Source organism: Phyllostomus hastatus, unplaced genomic scaffold (genome assembly GCF_019186645.2).
Source record: "Phyllostomus hastatus isolate PE091 unplaced genomic scaffold, TTU_PhHast_1.1 phas_contig_17, whole genome shotgun sequence".
Taxonomy (NCBI): Eukaryota; Metazoa; Chordata; class Mammalia; order Chiroptera; family Phyllostomidae; genus Phyllostomus; species Phyllostomus hastatus.
This window is the reverse complement of record NW_025333664.1, coordinates 19,030,038-19,053,502: the sequence shown is the minus strand read 5'-3', so window position 1 is coordinate 19,053,502 and position 23,465 is coordinate 19,030,038. Positions and strand designations below refer to the sequence as shown.

General features: G+C 38.1%; 1 protein-coding gene across 8 annotated transcripts in view; it reads right to left on the bottom strand.

The window, feature by feature from the left end:
- The window catches only part of NCOA6 (nuclear receptor coactivator 6), an 87,625-nt gene that overhangs the window by 24,816 nt on the left and 39,344 nt on the right, over positions 1–23,465 (bottom strand). For 6 of the 8 annotated variants that reach the window (XM_045832653.1, XM_045832652.1, XM_045832655.1 and 3 more), the window contains 6 exons: positions 18,928–19,050; positions 11,420–11,548; positions 9,872–10,726; positions 7,714–7,860; positions 3,763–4,879; positions 1,161–1,282 (listed from right to left, as the gene is read on the bottom strand). In XM_045832653.1, the coding sequence (XP_045688609.1) occupies positions 1,161–1,282; positions 3,763–4,879; positions 7,714–7,860; positions 9,872–10,726; positions 11,420–11,548; positions 18,928–19,050 (2,493 nt within the window). The remainder of the gene's footprint in view (positions 1–1,160; positions 1,283–3,762; positions 4,880–7,713; positions 7,861–9,871; positions 10,727–11,419; positions 11,549–18,927; positions 19,051–23,465) is intronic. The other 2 variants (XM_045832656.1, XM_045832657.1) reach the window with 2 other exon arrangements.

Sequence of the window (23,465 nt, the reverse complement as noted above, 5' to 3'; positions counted from 1 at the left end):
TTTAGAGGCATTTAAATTCAGTTTTTGTGTTAAGATACTGCATGACAGGTCAAACACATTACAGGCCAAATTCAGCCTGCAGGCTTCCAGTTGCAAGCCATAAAAAGGAAGCAATAATCCCAGGTGTGAGGACCCTTGGGATTCATATAACAGGAATTTAGATGTGCTTGGGGGAAGAAGGTACCTTCCTGTTCGTAATGCCTTCTAGACATATAGGCAAAGACTGGTGACCTCCCAGCCTCAACTGTGCTGCTGCAATTCACTGACTGGAAGTGTGGTATCCCCAAACAATTTGTAATAAATAATACAAATTATTGACATCATGGTGAACTTCTTGGTTCACTTTTAAAATATATAAATTAAGGGTGGATTAAAGTTTATCCCTAAAATAACACCACTCTCACTTATATGGCAAAAAGAAAGTGGAATAACTCGTGAGGAAGAAACAAAACATAATCTTTTGCACACTTAGAGGCGAGTGTCTGCAGTGTGACAGGCTCATGTGTTTTCAACCATTTCACAAGGGAGTAAGGTTACACATCACTGCTCAGGTGTAGAGATATTGTGACGGGTGCATTTGGTTCTATGATTCTAGGCAGGAATAAATGAATTTTGGAAACGTTTTCCTTTTCAACATAATTTTTCAACATTTAGAGGGTAATATTATTTTATCATGAGAAAGGGGTACAACACAGGGGGATTCAACAATATTGGTCCTACTTATTAAGTTAGGCAGTAGGTACATAAGTATCTTTCTTATTTTAAACCGTGGTAGTTCTCTGCTCTGAGAAAGCCCCAGTAGGAAAGGCTGCAGGAAAGACGCAGGCAAGCAGGATTAGAGCGAAAAACATCTTTTCATTTAATCTTATTCCATTTTGATGCCAAAGAACCTTGATATTGACAAGAATAAAGAGGCACTTGACATTTCAGTCTGATCTAATGAGGACATAAAATAAAAACTAATTTGAGCAGAATCAATATACCATCAAAAATTATATTTGAACTTTTTACTTACTCTCCAGGCAAATTTTCCAAATACTAGACACATTAAACTGCTAGCATAGTTAGGAGACAAAATAATATACTATAGTTTCCTTGAAGAGAAGTCTTGTAATGCTGTATACATGATGGCAAGCATACAATTTTAAACATTTTATCACCTGGTGGTCGGTTTGAAAATTCTGGCAGTTTAGGGCCTGAGTTGTCCAAGTTAATTCCTTGTTCTCCAGGCAAGGGCTGCTGATCAGCCTCCTCTACACCGGCTGGGCGAGTATCTGGGGTGCTAAAAACAAATTACATATTTGAGTAAACTGTACTGTTCATACACAAAATTACCTTTAACCAATCTCCTATTTCTGAAGAACTAAAATCTGTTTGCATGATCATCCCTGCCATTATTTATATTACTTGTCTTGATAAAATATTTAACATTTAGCATAAAAATAATCTGGCAATTTCATTAAAATTTAAAATCTACTCAATCCAATAGCACAGCTACTTACTCAAAGTGCCTTCTGCAAATTTCTGATATAATGATTTTCATGTAATCATCCATCTTTTAGATGTTTTAAGACTTGATCACAGTTTGGGTTATCAACATTATAAAGCACTGTTCCTGTGAAACCAAACTATCTCTGATGTATCAAATTCAACTAGTAGTCCAGATTGTCTCTTTTTTTGTGGATATTACAGTGGTGGCTCCCACAATTTATAATACCTGCAAGAAGCTGTAGGCTGCTGGTGAAAATGGTGCTCAGAACAAAGAAAGATGGGGAATACCAGAACAAAGCTAATTAATTTTGTTGCAGAGTATTTGTAGACATCCCGTTGATTTTGGAATGCTTTATTTTTTACCTAGGTGTAGCTTAAAATTTTTAATGTGAAAGAAATGGAGAAAATGTTATCTACTAACACCCACATTCCCAAAGAACCACTGTTCACATCCTCATTTTGTTTGTAATCTTACTCCTATTTGCACCTTGCTTTTCTGACCTTAAGGTTCCCTTTGTCCTGATCTTGGTCACCTACTTTTAGACAGTATTTTATCTCATTGTATTCTGGGTAGTTTCATAAGCCTTACCTTTAATCCATTAAAAAGCCATACCAAAGGACATGGAAATTTAGAACCTGAAATAGGTCCTTAGCACACTCAGGGGCCTGTAACAAATGTATGATTTGTTTCTTACATGACTTCTCTTTCACTTCAAATTATAGACAAGGATTCTACAGTATTCTTTACTTTCAAAGACCTGTACTGCTAAAAAAAAAATCTTTGGGTGTCTAGTTCACCCACCTCATATTATGTATAAGGAAACAAAGGCCTAAAGAGGTGTAGAGACAGGCCCAAGGTTCCAGTGAGCTGGTGAAAGAGCTGGGATTAGGTGCTCTCCCCATTAAACATACAGTCTCCCTTTCCTAGGAGTGATGCTGTATAATGCCCTTTCATAATCTGTACCCCACAAAAGTAAACAGTCTCCCTCAGGGCTGGTGAAGACAGCCAAAATGCATACTAACAGCAACTGAATAACCTTACAATTTCACTTTTAAGACTACTGGGAGGAATAAACATTACCACAAAAAATATTCCCAGAGGTTGATAGCAGTATAGAATTCAACTTCGATCTATTGGAAAAATTCTATAATTAAAAGGCTTATTAAGCCTAACTCAGGAAAATGCAGGTTGCTAATATATAATTACTGATTTATGAGATTCAAGAAGCAACAGTGAGCATGATATAACATTAGAGTACAACCAAAGAAATAAGGAAGCTGGGAGAAAGGTGGTTGGTTTTATTTTGAACAGTTATGCTTGTTTATCTAAAGCTCCCCTATTCCATAGTTCTAGTAATTTATTTCCATTAGCCTACTTCACATTCATTTGTCACTATTTCCTTTAATAAATAATTAAAAGCAGAAAGTTCAGTTTAATCAGTATTCTTTCTGGGACTATTTTATTAAAGCCAAAATAAGACTTAAATTAACACTTTGCTTTAGAATATGAAGTACAAATTGTCCTTCCTGATGTGACCTTGCAAAAGAACTCACCCGGTGAACCCTTTATCAAAAGGGTAACTGATTTAAAAGGCCCAATCATCTTAGTGTTAGGTTTTAAGCTTCTAGGGATAATAAAGACCCTTTAAAGGCACCTGTACAAAAACCACTTTCTATTTGAGAGACAGCAGGGGATCTCCATAAGCAGTCTTCATTTCCAAGACACACTGAGCCTTTATGGTTCCCCAACAGCCCCTTAAAAGCCTGAAGTGTTCCAAGGAGTTGTAGTGTGGTAGAACTGGCTGTTTTTCAGGCTCTGAGTACCACAACCCCCCAGAGGCTATTGACACAAGAGACATATATCAGTGGACTGCAATGTATGAACCCTGTTTGAAACCTTATTTGTACAAACTGTAAAAAAAAAAAAAAATTAACTTGAGATAATCAGAGAAACTTAAATACTAGATATCTGAGAACATGAAGGAAGTATTATTTTTCTAGATGTGCTAATAGTATTGTATGGTCTTAAAAAAATCTATCCTTATCTTTTAGAAGTACATACTGAAATATTTAAAATAAATTAGCTTTAAAATAATCAAGAGGGTAATGGGTAGAGCACAGATAAAGGCACGACAGGCTGTGAGTTGAAATTTGCTGAAGCAGGGGAATTTCATTATACTAATCTAATCGTGTATGTTTAAAATTTTCCATCAAAAAAAGTCCACATAGAAATAAATGAATAAAATTTGAGCACAACCTATCCCAACCTACTTTAGATCTTGCTGACTATTTTTCTTCTTCCGAGGGGGTTTCTTCTTCTTCGGTTTATTCGCATTGGTATTGTTTTGCTTATTGTTTACCCCAAAATGGCCTGCAGAGATGTCACTCTGCAGTAAGTTGACCAACAATGGGCTTGTTAGCGTGACGTCCTTATTGACCGGGAAGCCTGGATTCTGACCACAGGACATCTGATTTCCATTGGGTGCTCCGCTGAAAGGTGCATTGAAAGGCATTCCATGGCCTGAGAAGTGGTTTCCCGAGGCACTATTTCCCTGCATGGCCTGCACATGGGGGGGAACCATGTTGGTTTGTTGCATGCTAACATCAGGCATCATTTGAGATAAGCTGACATCATTATTTGCTGTAGTAGCAGGGTCACCATGCTGCTGGGCCATGTGTGAGCTGGGTCCTGGTGGCCGTAACACCTGCCCCTGAATCCCCATAACCTGAGAAGGACTGCTGTTCACAGGCCCTTGCTGGGGCAGCATCTGTCCTGACATCTGTCCCGTAAACTGCACCATGTTTCCTTGCATGTTTGGAGTTGGTCCCCTCATTATCTGTGCTGGTCCCGGCATGACATTGGATTGGTTCTGAGTGTTAAACTGTTGCTTATTCCCCTGCATCTGATTGGTCATGATCTGCTCTATCATTGGGTTCTGCTGGAGCAAAACTTGCCCCTGGGGCCCCATCATCTGGTTATGTGTCGCCATCATTTGTGGGCCTTGCTGGGTAAGCATCTGTTTGGGTGGGGTCATCCTTTGGGGTGAGGGCCCAAGATTTTGGCTCTGAGGGTTCACCATCATCTGGCCCTGTGGCATAAGTGGCGTCCTTGGAAGGATCATAGGGTTCTGAGGGTTCAAGCTTCCTTGTTGCTGGACCATCTGGCCTTGGGAGGGCACAATCTGCTGGTGCATGCTCATCAGCTGAGATGGTGGGCCCTGCTGGGGCTGGCCTTGCATGCTGCCCAGGTTCACCTGAGGAACCCCAGAACTACCAGCCTGCTGGTTGTTCATGTTGCCATGAATTCCCATGAGGCTGGGCTGCATCATATTTGGTGGCCCGTGGGACACCTGCATCTGGTTTTGGGGAGGACCAGCTCCTTGACCACCTTAAAACAAACAAACAAACAAACAAACAACAGTTTCAGAAAAAAATACTATTATCTTATTGATATTAAGGTACTCAAATTACCTTAATTAGAAAAACACCCACCACCCATATATTCTCTGACCAACATAAACAAATGTGCTGTGCTTGACATACTTTCTGTGGGTGTTCTAAAGTATGGAGATTTGACTGTGTGATAATTGTAACATTCTTAATAACCATACAATACAGGAGAAGAATCCATGTCATTACTCCTATTAGGTAACTTAAAGGTAACATTTCAAAGATCAATAAAGTTTACTTTCTTTCATATTCAATGAAAAGCAAGGCAGCATCTCATTATTTAAGAAGGACTTGTACTCCATAACTCACTGAATCTGTTTCTGGCCAAATGAATTTTTCCTAAAGTGATGGCTGGGGTCCACCCTCCAGACCTGCTTGGGTTTCAGCCTTCAGCTGTGGATGTCAAGGTGGGCTCCAAACGGCACGTCAGGGAGATTATGGAGTAGGGTTGATTAAAGTGACAGCCAAGTTCAATGAGAACTTGTGCTTTTTCCTGGGACTCTTTGGGTAGAACATGGCATCCTCCCTGTGATACTTGCCCTCACTTCAGGGTGTAGTAGCAGATCTCAGTTGGGGTGGGAACTGGGCCTTAAGAGGACATGTGTGAATATGTCACAGGGTATGGCCTGGTTTTAGCCTTTCTTGAATTAAATAAATACAGATAGTGAATATATTAAAAAGATGATGAAAATTAATGAAAAACACTAGGCTAGTGAAATAAGCCCTGCTTTAGATGAGTCAAGGAAACAAAGAATGTGATATACCCTCTTAGGAAAACCTCAACAATGCTGACAAGACATTTAAAAATGCTTCTTGAAAAAGTAATAATGACTCTATCTGTGTGATATCTGGATGCTGCACTTTAGAGAAAAGAATACCTCATACTTCCTAAGGACAGATCTCCTCTGCCCCAGTGTGGTAAAAATTATTTAATCCTGATCTGAAAGCTGAGCCTCTGGTAGGAGTCAACTGACAGATGACCCAGAAGCTGCAGATACACAACAGTTAATAAGGGATATTAAAACTGCAGTGACCATCCTCTTGGCAGTTCCTGGTGGACCCCACGGGACATGTTCTATTCTTCAGTGATTTCTAATTTAGACAAAGAACACTGCCTGGCTTGTTGCACTGTTCACTTACTTTGGGTCTTTGGGAATTTCCTATAGCTACCTGCATTCTCTCTCCTTTCTTACTGAATAACCTTCTAGCTTATTTTAGCTCCCTTTTATTTTTCACTTTTAAATGGGGGCTAGAAAGTGGCAGGCATAACAAAGTTAGGAGGCTAGTCCATGCTCCAGCCAGGGAGGCAGGGGACAAACTGTCTGTTGCTCACACTATTCAGAATTTTCCTGAAACTTAAGGAAGATCTGCTAAACCAGTCTTAAAAGTTCTTAAGGTGAACTCCATTAACACTATATATACACTGAATATGCCAGTGTATATTCATCCAATCAATAATTATTTATTGAGTGCCTATGTACAAGTCAGTTTTAGTACTAAGGTAACATCAATAAACAAGACAGACCAAATCCCTGACACCTTGAAGTCTAGTTGGCACATGACAATGACAGACAAGTATTTTTACAGGAAGAAGTAAAAGCTAACAGGTAAAAATAAAGTAGAGTGAGTGTATAGAAAAAGGCAGGCAGGAGTAGAGATATCTTAGATTGGATAAATGGGAAAATGAAAATAGTATGTGGGAGGCACCATATACAAATGCACAGAGCTGTGCTGGGTAGAGGAATCATGATTTTATCACTGTTTAAAACCTCCTAAAGAAAACACGATTTCACAAAGCTCAGGAATGCAGTTTTGTAGTAGCAGATAAGGAAAGACAAGCAGTTTGCCCTAACCCTCGCCCTTCAAGAGGTAGTTTGAACTATTTCTTGTTAACTTAGAATTTTTCTCATTCCTTAGTGATTTACAATTAAAGCTGGAACCACACAACTAAATTAACTCTAAGTGGGGATGGGGTTGAGGAAATATTTGCACTAATTCAGTCCTAACTGACTGAATGAGAAAGGGTAAAAGGATTACTTGTGTGACACCTAAGCAACAAGAAACATGAAGTCTGGGCTTATATAATACTGTTTTACAAACACTTTTTAACTGTTCTGCTCCACTCCATTTCTCCTTCAAAATTTCTTACATGCAATATGCTGTTGGCATTAAATCAATACTGATTGAAGTCTGGTCTTCAAATACCACAGTGTAAATCGGAATTCAGACCCTCAGCATAAACACAGCTAACATCCACTATATAGAGATTTTTAAAGTAGCAGCTGTCCAAAATGCCATGTGCCTCCATGCCTTTGTACCTATAGTTTTCTCTGCCACAAACATGTTTTGCCCCATTACTAACTCAGGGGTTGGCAAACTATAGCCCATGAGCCAACAGGCCTGCTGCCAGTCTGTAAATAAAGTGTTTGGAACACAGCCAAACTCATTCCTTTATGTATTGTCTCTGTCCACTTTTGTACTACAACACCAGAGTTTAGTTGCCAAGCTTAAAATATTTACTATTTGGTTCTTCTCAAAAAAGAAAAAAATGCTGTAACTCAAGTTTCACCTCCTTTCCTTAGGCGTTTCCAGGTTCCTGAGACATTTTACCTACTTTTGATACTTCAGTTACTGCGTTGGAAGAATAATTCATATTTAAGGGTTTGAAATTAAGGGGAGGAATCAGGATTTATGTTTACCCTTGTTGCTTATCACAGTATCTACCACACAATGCTCAATAACTGCTTGCTGAATAAATCATAGAAAACAAACCTGCATGCTGGACATTTTGATTTGCTTGCAGCTGAGGGGCTCCTGAATTCCCAGGGGTGGTGGTTGTTGTCGAAGGCACCTGACCTTGCATAAAGTTCGGATTGGCCTGTCCTGCTGAGAAGCCGGGTGGGAGGCGTTTAGGCATTCCTTAATAGAAAACAATGAGTAAGGCAGTTACCTGGCAAATTTATACTCTTGCTTAGATGTGGAATGAATAAGGAAGGATGAGCTGCATGAAGTCTTCACTGGCTTAGCTCTCTGTCACACTGGTAAGATCTTTAATAATCAGGTTGGGAAAGATGGTTAAAAAAATCAACACAATCTCTTACATGAGCATTGTCAAAATGAAAAAGAAATACTAAAAAATTTACACTTAGAACATGCCAAGGAAAAGATGGCAATCTGCTCCCTAAATGTGATCTGAGGCCACGTCACAGCAAGGTTTAGAGCTCTTTATTTTCCTCTGTAATAGAGCGAACCCCCAAACTTGACATACTTTAACACAGGTACCAATGGAATAAATTCTCTCATGTTCAAACAAATTTGTAAGAAATACTATAAAACAAAAGCTGGGTCCTGATATTAAGCATAGATAGGTGGTTTTTTTTTTTCCCTCCATTGAGGGAAATAGATGACAATCTCCTTTACAGAAAAATTCCCCCATTATTTTTTAGAAATGATTTATAGGAGCTTCAAAGTTAAGCTATATAAAATTTATCATCACACCTTCCTCCCATAAAGTCTGCTGCAATTTTGACAGCTCTGGTACCAAAAACCATGCTCTAATGGAATCTTGCTGAAGTATTACTTCTTTTTATAGGAAAGTTTAATTTCAGAAAATCTGTAATAAGGAGAATCTCAGAACCCATTCATTGTTTATAACGTAGGCCTTGATGTGGCCAGATCACCTAGGTGAGCACATCAACTGCTCTATGAAAGCATCAAGACCTAAAGCTCACTTAAAATTTGTGTTAGTCCATTTATTTTTTTAAGGGCCAAATTTTTCAATGTCCTGAAAAACACTTTGTAGGCAAATATGCATTTGTCCTTTCTTTAGCAGTGACAAGTCCCCATTTGCATGCTTTCATTGCAATTAAATCAGAAATCACATTCGAAGGAGGGACTACCCAGGTTCCACTGATCCAGGGCTAGATGCCCAGAACAGTGAAATTTGGAGCTGAAACATTCTTGCATTTTCTAAAAACTTCTTAGGATTAAAATATTGGAGCCTGCACATCTATAAAATTAACTATAAGAGAGTGAAAAGACTGATGAGCAACTTAATTTCACCAGAAACCATGGGAACATGCCTTTGCTATGTTGCACTAAAGATGCAAGGGTTTTTTCTGGGTAGGCAATGGGTGTCTTTTGGTGGGGGGGGGGTGTTTATCAGATGACAGCATTACTGACACTCTCTATACCTTACTAAAAAGCTCCAAGCACATTCATGTGCACTAGGTCAATGATTAATAAGAATAAATAATAAACATGGAGATGGATAAGTTTTACTGTAATCGTTTTACCTCACACATTAAGCTCCATTGCTTTTTCTTCATACAAGAGGCACCTTACAAAATAAATAAATAAATCTCCTTTAGGTATAACTGGTGGAATTCCCTCTCTAAGGAGCAGGCATTGGCATTATAAAACTATAAAAGTCAATGATTTCTGAACTTACTCCCCTTTAATACTTTAACCAAATTCAACACATATCATGCTATGTTACTAATTTAGGATTATCGAAATTGAAGACTAGATGGGCCTTTTCCCCAATAAGACCTTGTACTTTTCATTTTTGCTCTATTGCATAATAATTTTTTTCTACAGCTGAGCATTATAAGTTTTGTATGCAGTGCATATTTCTTTTTGACATTTTAATTTACTAGTACAAGATCAAGCAAAAATAATTTGAAAACAAAATGAGCATCTCTATATTGAATTTTACCTGTATTTTTATCCAGAGGGCTAGCTTACACATAACCAGTAAGATACTGCATAATGTATCAAGTTAACTAATTTATATCAAACGTCACCACTATATCCACAAAACCAAATAATTACATCCTTATTTCACTCCCTCAATTATCTCAAAATTGTAGGTCCACTAAGATCTATCTCCAGTAGCTTTACTAACACAAGTAGCTTCAGTGTTCCTCACCTCCTAGGCCTGGATGTAAACTCTGTGGCCCCTGGTTTGGTGGTTGCTGCTGCATCACCATGAAGTTAGGTGGCACGTTTCCCTGTTGAACCATAGGATTCCGACCCGGAGAGCTGACAGGCTGTTGAAATCCCTGGGGAAGTGGGTTATTTTGAGGTGGCCTTGGTCCCATCTGCTGCTGAGTTTGGTTAACCGTTGGGGAGGATGCAGGGGATCCCTGCTGGAAGGAGGAGGGTGAGGAGGCAGGAGACTTGTTGGTGAGATGGGGCTGCTGCAGGGGTGTTGGGACCCTGGAGGGCCCTCCCTGCATGCTCTTCATCTGAGGAGCTGTGAACTGGCCTGGATTGCTCATCTGAGGAAAGTTTGTATGGGCTTGTGAGGCTTGCTGGCTGCCAAAGGGATATGGAGGGGGAGGGTGGGAAGGTGTCTGTACCGTGGCTAAGGATGGTCTTGCCTGGAGTTGCTGCTGTATTGGGCCAGGCAAGGGAGCCTTCTTCCACCCTTGGTTTGCAGTCATTGTGCCCAGAGAACCCTGGGCTGGAGGAGGCTGAAGGGCTCCAGAAGGCAGCTGGTTCCAGCCCGGAGGAACAGGCACCTGAGTCGGGGCAGTAAACTGGGGTCGAATTCCCTGTGGCTGTTGCTGCTGATGTTGCTGTGGGGGTCTTGCCTGCAACTGTTGCTGTTGCTGTTGCTGCTGTTGTTGATGCTGCTGCTGCTGCAGCTGGGGAAAATTAGCTGGGTTCATTTGTCTGTTCACAGGGACAGGCTGCATTGGGTGATGCGGGGGTGCTAAAGATCCTGAGGGATGACTTTGCTGCTGTATATGGAGCCCAGAGAGGAGTGGATCCATTGCATCTGTTTAAAGACAGTTAACAAAACAAAAATTAACTTAGTGCAACCGAGATCCTAGAACAGTAGTCTTGGCAATTCTGCAAATACAGAGTAAAATCTGCTGGTACCATTTGGTGAAATGTTTGTGAGCATCTTCTACATGCAAAGCAACATACCAGAATGACATAAAGATAAATCTTGTCTAAAAGAACTTATGATTCAAAAGGGGACATAAGAGCCAAACATAAAATGTGGCGTGGTATTTTCAAAGTACATTCTGGGAGCTATGTTCATTAGTGTTATAGAAAACAAAACACAGTCAATTAGGCTTGGGAAGCAGTGACCTAACAACTTAGAAGGGTTCCTTCACTGTAAGACTTTCAGTGCCTCTAGTATGTTAATTTTGTACCTCCAAGAGGATGATCAATTTACCAAATTTACTTCACCATTTAGAATGCTCTTTCATGGGGTACCTTGCAGGAATAAGTAGGCCAAAAAATGCATTTTTAGGAATGTTGTGGTAAGACTGGTAAGGGAATAATTAGAAATTCTGAGAAGGAAATGATGACTTTTAGCCTGAAGAAATTGGGGCAGATTTTGTAAAGAGGTGGCATTTAAGTTGGGCAGTTGGGAATTTCATCAGAGACAGATGAATTTTGTAATCATCTGTGCACGGAGTTCCAGACTCTTTGATCCTAAAAGACTGGAGGTAGTTACCTGACTGAGAAGCAGGGCGAGGAGTCCTGGGCTGCAGCTCTGAATTGTGGCCTGGTGCCATCATGGAAGATGACACATTTCCACCCGGGGGTATCATAACAGTGGCTGGGTTGGTCATTCTTATTAATCCTAGAGAAAAAAAAATTCTAGAATAGAGTACTGGAATTGACACAGTGTTTGCTTTTAATGAAATATCTCAAGAATATGAAAAAGTATGAAAAATTTCTATACCATCATCTACCTTATACACATCTAAGCATTTTGCCCCATCTCCTTCAGATACATATGTATATATACCCTAGAAGCTCCCTACCCCTTCCCAATCCCATTCTATTCCCTCCCTCTTATCTTATAATTGGAGTTAACAGTTTTGTGCATGTTTTATTTCTTTTCATTTTTTACTTCTTTTCCATATATGTAGGTAAACTGCATTGCATTTTGCACGCTTCATGTAAGTGGCACTATATTATATGTAGCCTTCAGTTTCCTTTTGCATTTAATATTATTTTTTGAGCTTTATTCATCTTGACCGCCATTAATAGCGCTCCATTTTACAGAATCCATACATCCATTCTCCTGTTGATAAATACTAGTAAGCCCCACCCCCACCCCACTCTAACTTTTCATTCTTAGAACTTTGTAATGTCATGTATTCTTGTGGACATGTGAGAGTGTCTTTATACTATATAATTAGAATTGCTAGGTTATAAAGTATAAGCATCTTCAATTTTACTAGATATTGGTAAACTGCTCTCAAAAGTGGTTATACCAATTTATACTCCAACTAGATTTTCAGAACTTCTCTTGCTCCATAGCTCTCTAATTTCTGATACTGATAGGCTTTTTAGGATTTAGCATCTATGTTCATAAGTGATAATAGCCTATAATTATCTTCTCTTCCTGTCCCCCTTTAATTTTGGCATCAAGATAAAAATAACTTCAAACTGAGTTGAAAAGCATCTTTCCTCTTTTTCTCTGCTGTGGATAAATATGTCTACCTGTTCTTTAAATATTTAGTGAAACTCACCTGTAAAATCAACTGGGACTATGGGTATGGGTTGTACTATCGGTTCATAGGGAGACAGACTTTTATTTCAATTTTTAAAGTAGTTATAGGTTTTTCAAGTTTCTATATCTTATTAATAAGTCAGTTTGAGTTATCCTTTAAAATTTATCAGCATGAAGTTATTCATGGGATACCTTCTCCTTTTGAAAAACTGAGACATAATTCACATACTATAAAATACATTCTTTTAACGTGTACACTTTTTTCCCCCATTCTTGGTATTGCCTGTGCCTCTCTTTTTTCCTTTGTTTTACCAGATTCATCAATTTAGTAGGCTTTTCAAAGAAAACATCTTTTGGTTTGCTCCTCTGTTCTACTGGGTTTCTTAAAATTCATACTTTACTTATTTTTGCTCTTTATTATTTCCTTCCTCCTAGATTATTACTTTGCTGTTTTTTTTTAATTCTTGAGCCAGACACATAACTTGTTAATTTTCAGTTCAAGTTCTGCTCTAATATAAGTATCTGAAGGCTTAATTGTCTTCCAAGTGCTTTACTGACATCTCACAAATTTTGATATGTGCTCTTCTCATTATTCCATTCTAAATATTTTCTTATGTCCATGATTATTGATTTTTAAAAAATCATTGGGTATGTAGAATGTATTTTTTAATTTCTAAAAATATGGGATATTTTAGTTAGGGTTTTTTTTTTTGTCACTGACTTAATTGCACCACATATGGGTTAGAAAACAGGATCTGTGTGGTGCCAGTATTTGGCATTTACTAAAACTTGCTTTTGGAATAATACATGGTCAGCTTATATAAATGTTCCATTTATGCTTGAAAAGATTAAGACTCTTAAATTATTAGTACATGATTTCTATATACAGTTAGCCCTTGAACAACATATGTTTGAACTGTGCAGGTCCACTTACATGTGGATTTTTTTTCAATAAATATGCAAGTACTACAAGTGTATTTCCTCTTCCTTATGATTTTTGTAATAACATTTTCTTTTCTCTAGCTTATATATCATAAGAATACAGCTTATAATGCACACAATATACAAAATATGTATTAAAATTGACTGTTTATGTTATGGTAAGGCTTCCAGTCAATAATAGACTGTTAGTACTTAAGTTTTTGAGGAGTCAAAAGTTATACTCAGATTTTTTACTGCATGGGTGGTTGGTGTCCTTAACCTCTGTGTTATTCAAGGTCAACTGTATACCCATTATATCAAACCATTTTAATTATGTTAGTCATAATATCCTTACCAATTTCTTATAAGCTCAATACATCAATTACTAACAGAGGTGTGTTAAAATTTCCCCTAAGATTTGCTATCTTCATGAAATTCTGTCCATTTTTGCCTCACGTATTTTGAGGCTAGCTTATTAAGAACATAAAAGCTTAATTACCTTTTTGTAGAATGTTTTCTCTACTTGTAGAATCGTACTTATTCTCCATAAAGCTTTTTATCTTAAATTGTGTTTTTTTAACCTGATAAAAATAGTCCCCCTTTTCTTGGTTAGTATTCATTTGGATTATGTTTTTTCCTATCCTTTTAAATATGAACTGAGTCCTTATAATTTATGTTTCCTGTAAAAGCACACAGCTAAATCTGATTTTACTATTGAATCTGATTACTTTCATTTTAGCAGAGTTCATAATCCATCTGACTTTATTGTTAAATACTAGTATATTTTAGTTTATCATTTTATGATACCACTTCTTTTTACCCTTCTTTTTCTGTTCCGGTTTCCTGAATTTTATTGGATTTATTTTTTCATCTGTCCTTCCTTTCTATCCCTCCACTAACAGTTTAGAAGTTATACACTCTATTTCTATTATTTTAGTGACTATATTTAAAATGTCAACAGACATATTTGACTTAAAGTCTAAAGACAATATATAGTCATCATTATACTAAATAAGTCAATGCTTATTTAGAAATATTTACCCCAGGTTTACCAATTATTTAGCTCACCATTCTTTCTTAGCTCTTATTTCTTCCATCTTAGGTTCAATTTTCTTCTTCCTGAAGTACATCCTTGAGCAGTTCAATTAGCAAGGGTCTGTTAATGGTAAATTTTCTTAGTCTCTTTGAAAAGGTCTTTATTTCATATTAATGTTGATAATGTAGCTAAGCTTAAAATTCTAGGCTGTCAATAATTTTCTCTTCACTTTGAAATATTCCAGTGTTTCCTGGCTTCCAAAGTTGCTGCTGAGAAATCAGCTGTGGGTCTGATAGTCTTTCCTTTGTAAATAATTAATTGGTCTTTTATTTTGAGTTGCTTTTAGCATTCTCTTTGTCTTTCATGTTGTGTAGCTTTACAATTTTGTGTCCAGATATGGATTTATTTTTATTTGTAGTGCTCAGGATTACTGGGCTTCTGAATCTTAGGACTCATTTCTTTCATCAATTCTGAAAAAGTTCAGCCATTCTCTATTTAACTATTGTCCCTCTTTCATTTATCTTCTTCTGGAACTATTTTCAGACTTATGTTAGACCTTCTCATTTTATCCTTTATGTCTCTTGACCTTTTTCATATTTCCATCTTTTATTTTTTTCTCTGCTGTATTCTGGGTAAGTTCTTCAAGTTTACCTTCCCATTCAGCTGTGTCTAATTTGCTGAATACGTTATTTCCTTCAATAATTTAAAAATTTATGTAAGTTCTGGTCCCCTCACCCCAAATTCTGTTTATGTTTTGGTAGTGTCTTGTCCTCTTAAGACTTTCATAATTTTAAACACCCTAATATTCCCATTATCTGGAATTCATATTAACTGGAGGGAGGGAGTCTGTTCCTAAATGTTATACATTTAAAGTATAATTTCATTTATAGTAGGCTTTAACTATGAGAATCTGAAATGGCTTAGGCTGAGAACGTGCCTCTCCAGAGCTTCAACAGTTATTACCAGCCTAGGACCACTTAATGTCTTAGTTTGGCGGTTCCACAGTCATTTCAATAATACAGGGTGGGGCAAAAGTAGGTTTACAGGTTTTTTTTTTTGTATGGAAAATAATACAATATTAATGAATAATAACACAAAAATAACTTCTGTGTTTCATGTTCTCAGAACTATAAACCTACTTTTGTCCCATCTAGCCTGCATGAGGGTAGAGAAAACAATTCTAAAAACACCATTTCCCCTACCCTCAACTAGGAGCCCAGGCTGAGAGAGACAAGTTTTGCGTTTGTCTTTCTATGCCAGAGGGTAAAAATGTTCAAAACTATCTTTCACTGAAAATTCAGGCTTCACGTGGAGTTCTGAGTTCTAGCTTTCTTCTTTATGTGGACCCAAGGCAAGGCTTCATATTTTATCCCTGCCTGGCCATTAAAATTCAAATCCCTTGGCCCCCACACAATCTCCTCATTTGTTTAATGCCGTCTATTTTTTTTTCTTTGACTTCTTTCTTGCCCGGGGGATTTCCCTTACTCTCTCACAAGCTCAACTGTGCATTAAATGCAGTATTTTTATTCGACATTTTTAGGTGTTTTGTAGTTAAAGAGGGCAATTGGGTAAATGTTCATCCGTTGAAAATGGATTTGTTTTTGAGGAACCCCATCCCATTTTTCAAAGGTGGTAATTAGACAGTAAGAAAGTTCTTGGGAGATGAGCAGCAGGTTTTCTTGTCTATAATCAGCCTCCTACACTTAGAAACGTTCAAGCACAGGCTGACTACATGCTCAGCAGTGCTACTTCAAAATACATTTCAGTACTAGGTAGGAATTTGGACTAGATCCATGGTTCACAACTTTGGGGGGAACACCATTTTGTCTCCCAGGTGACATTTAGCAATGTCTGGAGACAGTTTTTGTTGACACTACTGGGAAGAAGGGGTGGTGGTACTGGCATCTGGTGGGTTGAGGCTAGGGATGCTTCTAAACATCCCACAATGCACAAGATAACTCCCGACAGCAAAGCATTATCAGCCCAAAGCATCAATAGTGACAAGGTTGAGAAACCATGTTTAAATGACTGCTATGATATCTTCACTAATCTTGAGAATCTCTAAAACTATGGGGAAAAAAAGACTATGGATATGATTTTAATTACAAAAAGCTTCTGCTTATCAGTCAATTTTCTGTTACCAATGCTGAGAGAAACAGTACTAAGAAAAAACTATAATCAGAGACATTCTAGATATAAAATTCCCAATTCATGTATTTTTGTTTTATAGGGTACTAAGTTCACTTTTCTCAGGAAAAATTCCTCTTCTTAGTTTAACCTTATATTAAATGTGTTTGCAACCACTGTCCCTATGGACAATAGAGAAAAACAAGCCTGAAGTATGCCTGGCAGTAAAGAAAGATTAGGGGTTAAAATGTTATTGTGACTACAGATCACTACCAGCTCATTATTCCTGAAACTTCATATTGTATATATTATCACAATCACTGGTCTTTACTAAATCTAACCTAATTTTAACCCAAAGTTTCTAAGTTTCCTGTGTTGACAATGAACTACATATATCACTATAATTTATACTCATTTTCCAGAAATACTTATATACCTGCTATATGCAGATATTAAGAGAGTTATTTGCCAGATACCAGGAGAGCTTACAATTAGTGTGCTGATATCACTTTAATGGGGTCCTAACATTTTAAAGCTGGAAGGGATCATTGTTTCTAGAATATAATTAAATATGTTTACAGGAAACTAAGGCTAGTAAATATTAAGTCATCTGGCAAGGAATTGAGCCTAGAACCCGGATTTCCTGAATCTCATCTCATGTCTATTCAGTCTTTCACTACTGCATGCAACTTAGGTAGGCTCTTCCCACTCTTCAAGATTTTATTTATTCACTTTCAGAGAGGGGAAGGAAGGGGGAAAAAGACGGACAGAAACATCAATGTGCAAGAAAAACATCAGTCAGTTACCTCTCGCATGCCCCCAACTGTGAACCTGGCCTGCAACCCAGGCATGTGCCCTGACAGGGAATCAAACCCATGACCTTTTGGTTCATAAACTGATGCTCAATCCACTGAGCCACACCAGTCAGAGTGCTTTTTTTTTTTTTTTTAAGATTTTATTTATTTTTAGAGAGAGGGGAAGGGAGGAAGAGAGGGAGAGAAGCATGAATGTATGGTTGCCTCTCATGTGCCCCCTACTGGAGACCTGGCCTGCAACCCATGCATGTGCCCTGACTGGGAATGGAACTGGTGATTCTTTGGTTCACAGGCTGGTGTTCAATCCACTGAGCCACACCAGCCAGGGTGGGTTTTTTTTTTCAATGTTAATTTGTTTTATTGGTATTTATCAAGCTGCCTTAACACCAAATGCTCAGACTTCTATGGAGAACTACATCTACTGACTCCCTACTATTGGTACCAGGCTGGGTATTTTCCATCTACTATATGGTACTCCACAATAGCCCAATAGCACAGGTCCTGACACAGAATAGGAATTCAGCAAATGTTTGTTACATGGCTCATCCCTCCACCTTCAAGCATGAGCTCAGCAGATTAAAGGCACTATTATCTCATCTTATAGGTGAAGAAACTATTGCTTGGAGAGATGCAGTGACTAGCTTGAGGTAACCACTAAATGGCAGTGCCAAGATAAAAATCTACTTCCAACTCTATATGGCCAAGTTTTCAGCTACCGTTCAGAGCAATGGCTTTATAAACTGAGCCTCTCCCTTTTCCTGCATTTCTTCAGGAGCTGTTGTGGTAGGTGGGGAGGTGGATGACTGGGTATAGTTTCAGGTGCTTACTCCGCTTCAACCACAGCAGCTAGGCTTTTCTGGTTTTTTTGAATAAAAATGTCTTACAGCAGAACGATGAAAGCCACTAGTGTAGTGAAAAGACCACTGAGCTGGGAGTTAGATATGAGATATTAAGCCTACTGCTACTTGCTCCTGGGAAACTCGCTTCCTTTCTTTGAGTTCCATAGCTTCCTCAGCTTTAAATGAGAGAGCCAACTCAATTTTAACATCCTGTTAATTCATAAAATGTTGAATTCAATCTCCAAAGAAGACATTTCAGGATTACTAGAAAAGGCAGTAAAAAAAATTGTAACTCTCTCAGGTTCTAAGTATATAAAAACACATATTTTTCCACATACTTCTACAGATTCCACATAAGCATGCAAGAACCCCTAGCTCACAGATTCTCAGCCTTAGAAAAAAAGGGAGTTAGAAAGCTACATTCTCCATCATCTATAAACATCCGAGGGTAAAAAAAATATTTTATTCATTTCTATTTCCAACACTTAGCACAGGTCCTGTCATATAACAAGAACTTAATAAATGTTTGCAGGATTGCTCACTGCTCATCTACCTTTAACCATGAACCCCAAATATTGTAAAGACTATAAGCTTCATGCTCTGTGACTCTATCTAGCTTCCTAATCTTGATTTCCTGAAATAGTAAACAGAGATGTGCCAGGAACTCCTGCCTATCTTACAGGACCCAAATGATCATACATTAGCAAGTAAAGCCAAAAAGGAAACTAGTAAAATGTCATACAAGTGAATGGGAGATCTCACCTGGACCACCTGCCATGGGAAATCCTGCCTCCATCCTAACTGAATTTCCAGCTCCCATGGGTCCATTCATTCTCACATCTTGGCTTCGGTTCTGAGTCAAAGCCAGGTTGATAGCACCTTCCCCTGGAAATGACAGGTTACAAAAAGGAAACCATCAGAATAAATGCAAGTTTTGTTTAAAAACAGATACACAAGAGTTGTAGTTTTCTGTTTTTGAAGGATTATGGTAAGTTTACCAACACAAAAATGGTGAGTTCAATCCTCTACGGGTCTTTCTTCAACCTCATCTGAGCAGGTTACCTTACATGAAGCACGAAGAGGCCATAACCAATCCTCACAATACAGCAGATGGGCAATGCTTAATGATGCATAGCATCAGCAGAGGGCTTGGAACTCTGAGTATTTATTTTCAACCAGCTCACCAAGAGTGTGTGCGCATGAGCATGTGTGAAGGAAAATAATGATATGGGGACACTGTAATATTTGTGAGCAAAAAACCAGTTTCCTTTTAATAACTGCAATGTAAACAGATATCTAGCAGAGAAATTCATGCAATGAAGAGTAGAGAGGTTGTTAAGTGTCCACTGATAGATGAGATGAATGGATAAAAATGTGGTGCATAATACACAATGACATGTAACTTAGCCATAAAAAGTCAGAGAAATACAAATACCATATGATTTCACTTATATGAAGAATCTAAAAATCAAAATAAAAGAACAAACAAAAGAGAAACAAACTTATCCATACAGAGAACAAACAGATGTTTGCCAGGTGGAAGGAAGGTGGGGGATAGGTGAAAATGTTCATAAAGAGGGCTAAGAAGTACAAATTGCTGGTTATAAAAACAGTCATAAGGATGTAAAGTACAGCACAGAAATATAGTCAATAATAGTTTAGTAACTATGTATGATATCAAATAGGTACTAGGCTTACTGGGGTATCATTTTGTAAGTTATATAAACATCTCATCACTACGTAATACATTGCATGTCAACTTCAACTGAAAAAAAAAAAAAAAAAGAGAGTAGATAGGCTGTTACTAATCTACCTTTGAGACATCTGATGATTAGACCAGCATTTGTATAAGATTGTTAATGCTTACAAAATCTTATCTCATTTGAACCTCACAATGCCTGGTAGGTAATGTCACTAGAAGTGTTCCAAATGAGTGTACCCTAAACTTAGAGGCAACTTAAATCTTACTTGTTCTAATGATAAATTAAGGTCTTTGAAATAAATTTTGGGATACTTCACACCTTTAATCCAAAAATTTGACTGTTGCTCTTGAGAACAGCACCACCTTGTGGACAATAAAAGTATAGCTGGCCTGTGGCTAAGGAATCGAAAGGATGCATTCACTGGAAGTCCTTCCTTACAGAGCCAGATGATAAAAGAAGGAAGCTAGTGAGAGTATAGGTTTGCTCTTGTCTTGTCACTGATGTATGCCAGCTTTGTTTTAACCAGGAAGGTAGCTTGGTCATAGGGAACAAACATCCTACCAATCACCAAGGGTTACAGGATGCTCTAAGTTGGCTATGGAAGTCAAGAGAGAGAAATACAGATTTTGAGGGTTTCTAACTAAAGCAAAAGAACTATTAATATACCAAACTTGCTAGGACATTCTAAGCAGAAAATATTGTTCTTAAAATGGACATCAGATCATGTCACTTCTCTGCTTAAACTACTCCGCTGCTTCCCACTGGTTTAGGAATGCAAGCCAAACTTCTTAATAGGGTATACAATGCCTCTAATTGTCTATCTAGCCCAGGGCTACTCAACAAAAATATAATAGAAGCCACACATATAATTTTAAATTTTCTAGACGCTTTAGTAAAAAGGTAAAAACAAACGGGTAAAGTTGACTGTAATATACTTTATTAACCCAATACATCCAATGTATTATCATTTCAACATATAATAAACATACAAATTATTAATGAGATACTTTACATTCTTTTGGGGGAGAGCTAAACTTTCAAAACCCAGTATGTATTTCACACTTACAGCACACTGCCAGTTGCTCAATATCTACATATGGCTTGTGGCTACTCTATTGGACAGCCTACCTCTCTCTAAGGCCAACTCACACTAGTTTCTCCTTCAACAGAAAGGATTCAGCCTTTGTGGCATTTTTTTAAAGCTTCTTAGGCACACAAACCTGCTTCTCATCTCAAGACCTTTGCACACATTGTTCCTTCTGCCTAGATCAGTCTCCTGCACTATTCTCATGTAAGTCAATGCCTCAATTTTCATGTCTTCTTGAGTGTCACACACCCTGAAAGGCCTACTCTGACCATCTTATCCAAGGTTAGGTCACCCCTTCCAGAATATCCTGTTATTTATTCAGAGGACACTCCATGTAAATACTTATTCATTTACTTGCTTTCTTGTCTGTATCCTCCATCACTATTCAAGGGTAACCATAAGTCTGCTCTAGTTCCTTTACATCTGTTGTCTTGGGATAGTTATTAATAGCACCCTCTTTTACTCTTGAAAATGTCCTGATTTAGATGATATAAGACCACCCTAGTTATAGCCTTTATATACAGAACAGTGCCTGATACACGGTAGGCATTTATTAGCTATCCATTGAACAAAAGATAAATAGTCATAACCTTACAAAGAATTATAGGCATTTTTCTATATGATAAATGCAGTCCTGGAAAATTGCACATTCTGTAAAATCTCACACTGCAAATAACTGGCTTTATGAGAAAAACATTGTTGGGACACACTCAAAACTCCTGAGGCTCTGTAACCAGAGCTCTAATAAAAATGAAAATAAAAAAAAAGTTAGTGGAGACAACATACACCACAATACTACAGTGGAAATGCCTGATGAAAGGTGCTGAGACATTGCAGATAGAATGATGCTCTGAGCCAGTGTGGCTGCCATTAAGGCAGGCACAGGAGGAAGTGCAATTTGTCACAAGCTGAGAGCCATGCAGTGTGATTCTGGGGAAGGTAAAATACTTGAGTGTAAGTTCCCATTCTTAGTTTTCTTAAAATAAAGCTGAAAGGACTTCCACCTATGCAGCAGCTGAGCTAAAGGCTATGCTTCCTTGTAGATAATTATTCTTTGAGTCCTACCATTCTAGCTCCCCCTGCCCAGGAACAATCACATATGAATAAACACAATTTCCACATTATAATGCTATTATTCCCCTAATTGCCAACTACATATAACCTAAATTTTGGTAAAAAAGAACAAAAACAAACCAACAACAAACAGACTTCTGGCCAAGATGGAGGTGTAGTTAGATCCACTTTGCTTCCTCGCACAACCCAAACAGGGTAACAACCAATCTAAAAACAAAAAACAACTGAAGTTGCCAGAAAATCTAACTGTATGGAAGTTTGACAACCAAGGAGTTAAAGAAACATTCATCCAGACTGGTAGGAGGGGCAGAGATGGGCAGCAGGGGTGGTAAGAACTCATGACAAAGTGGCAGCTGGAAGACTGGGGCAGGCAAGGTGGAGGCTGGTGGACTGGAATATCCTATATTTGCATGAGGCTAAGCTGGGAGGAACAACTGGGAAGTGAGACCGCATAATCCTGGGTTCCAGCATGGGACACTAACGCCTCAAAACCTCTGGCTGGAAATACCTGTGGGGGTTCTGGTGGTGGGAGAAATACCCAGCCTCACAAGAAAATCCATTGGAGGGGCCAACAGAATCCTAGAAGGTACACAAGCACACCCACCTAGGAATCTGCACCTGAAAGGGCAAAATCCACTCTGAAACTGGGACTCAAATCAAGAACTTGGAACAGAAGGAAAAAGTAAACATTCAACTGAAACAGAATGAAGAAACGAGAATCCAAAAAACTGAGGAGAGGCTTAGGAACCTCTGGGACAACTTTAAATGCTCCAATATCTGAATCATAGCGGTGCCAGAGGAGAAGACAAAAAGCAAGAGATTGAAAACTTATTTGAAAAAATAACAAAGGAAAACTTTCCCAATCTGGCAAAGGAACTAGACATGCAAGTTCAGGAAGCTCAGAGAATTCCAAAGAAGTTGGATCCAAAGAGGAACGTACCAAGACACACCATAATTAAATCAGCCAAGATTAAAGAGAATAGGAGAATCTTAAAAGCAGCAAGAGAAAAGGAAGAGTTCCCTACTACAAAGGAGTTCCCATCAGACTATCAGCTGATTTCTCAAAAGAAACCTTACAGGCAAGAAGGGGCTGGCAAGAAGTATTTAAAGTCATGAAGAGCAAGGACCTACAACCTAGATTACTCTATCCAGCAAAGCTATAATTTAGAATGCAAGGGCAGAGAATGTGCTTCCCAGATAAGGTCAAGTTAAAGGAGTTCACCATCACCAAGCCCTTATTATATGAAATGTTAAAGGGAACTATCTAAGAAAAAGATCAAAACTATAAACAGTAAAATCACAACAAACTCATAACTATCAATAACTGAACCTAAAAACAAAACAAAAACAAAAACAAACTAAGCGAACAACTAGAACAGGAACAGAATCACAGAAATGGAGGGTTATCAGTGGGGTTGGGGTGGGAGGAGAATCAG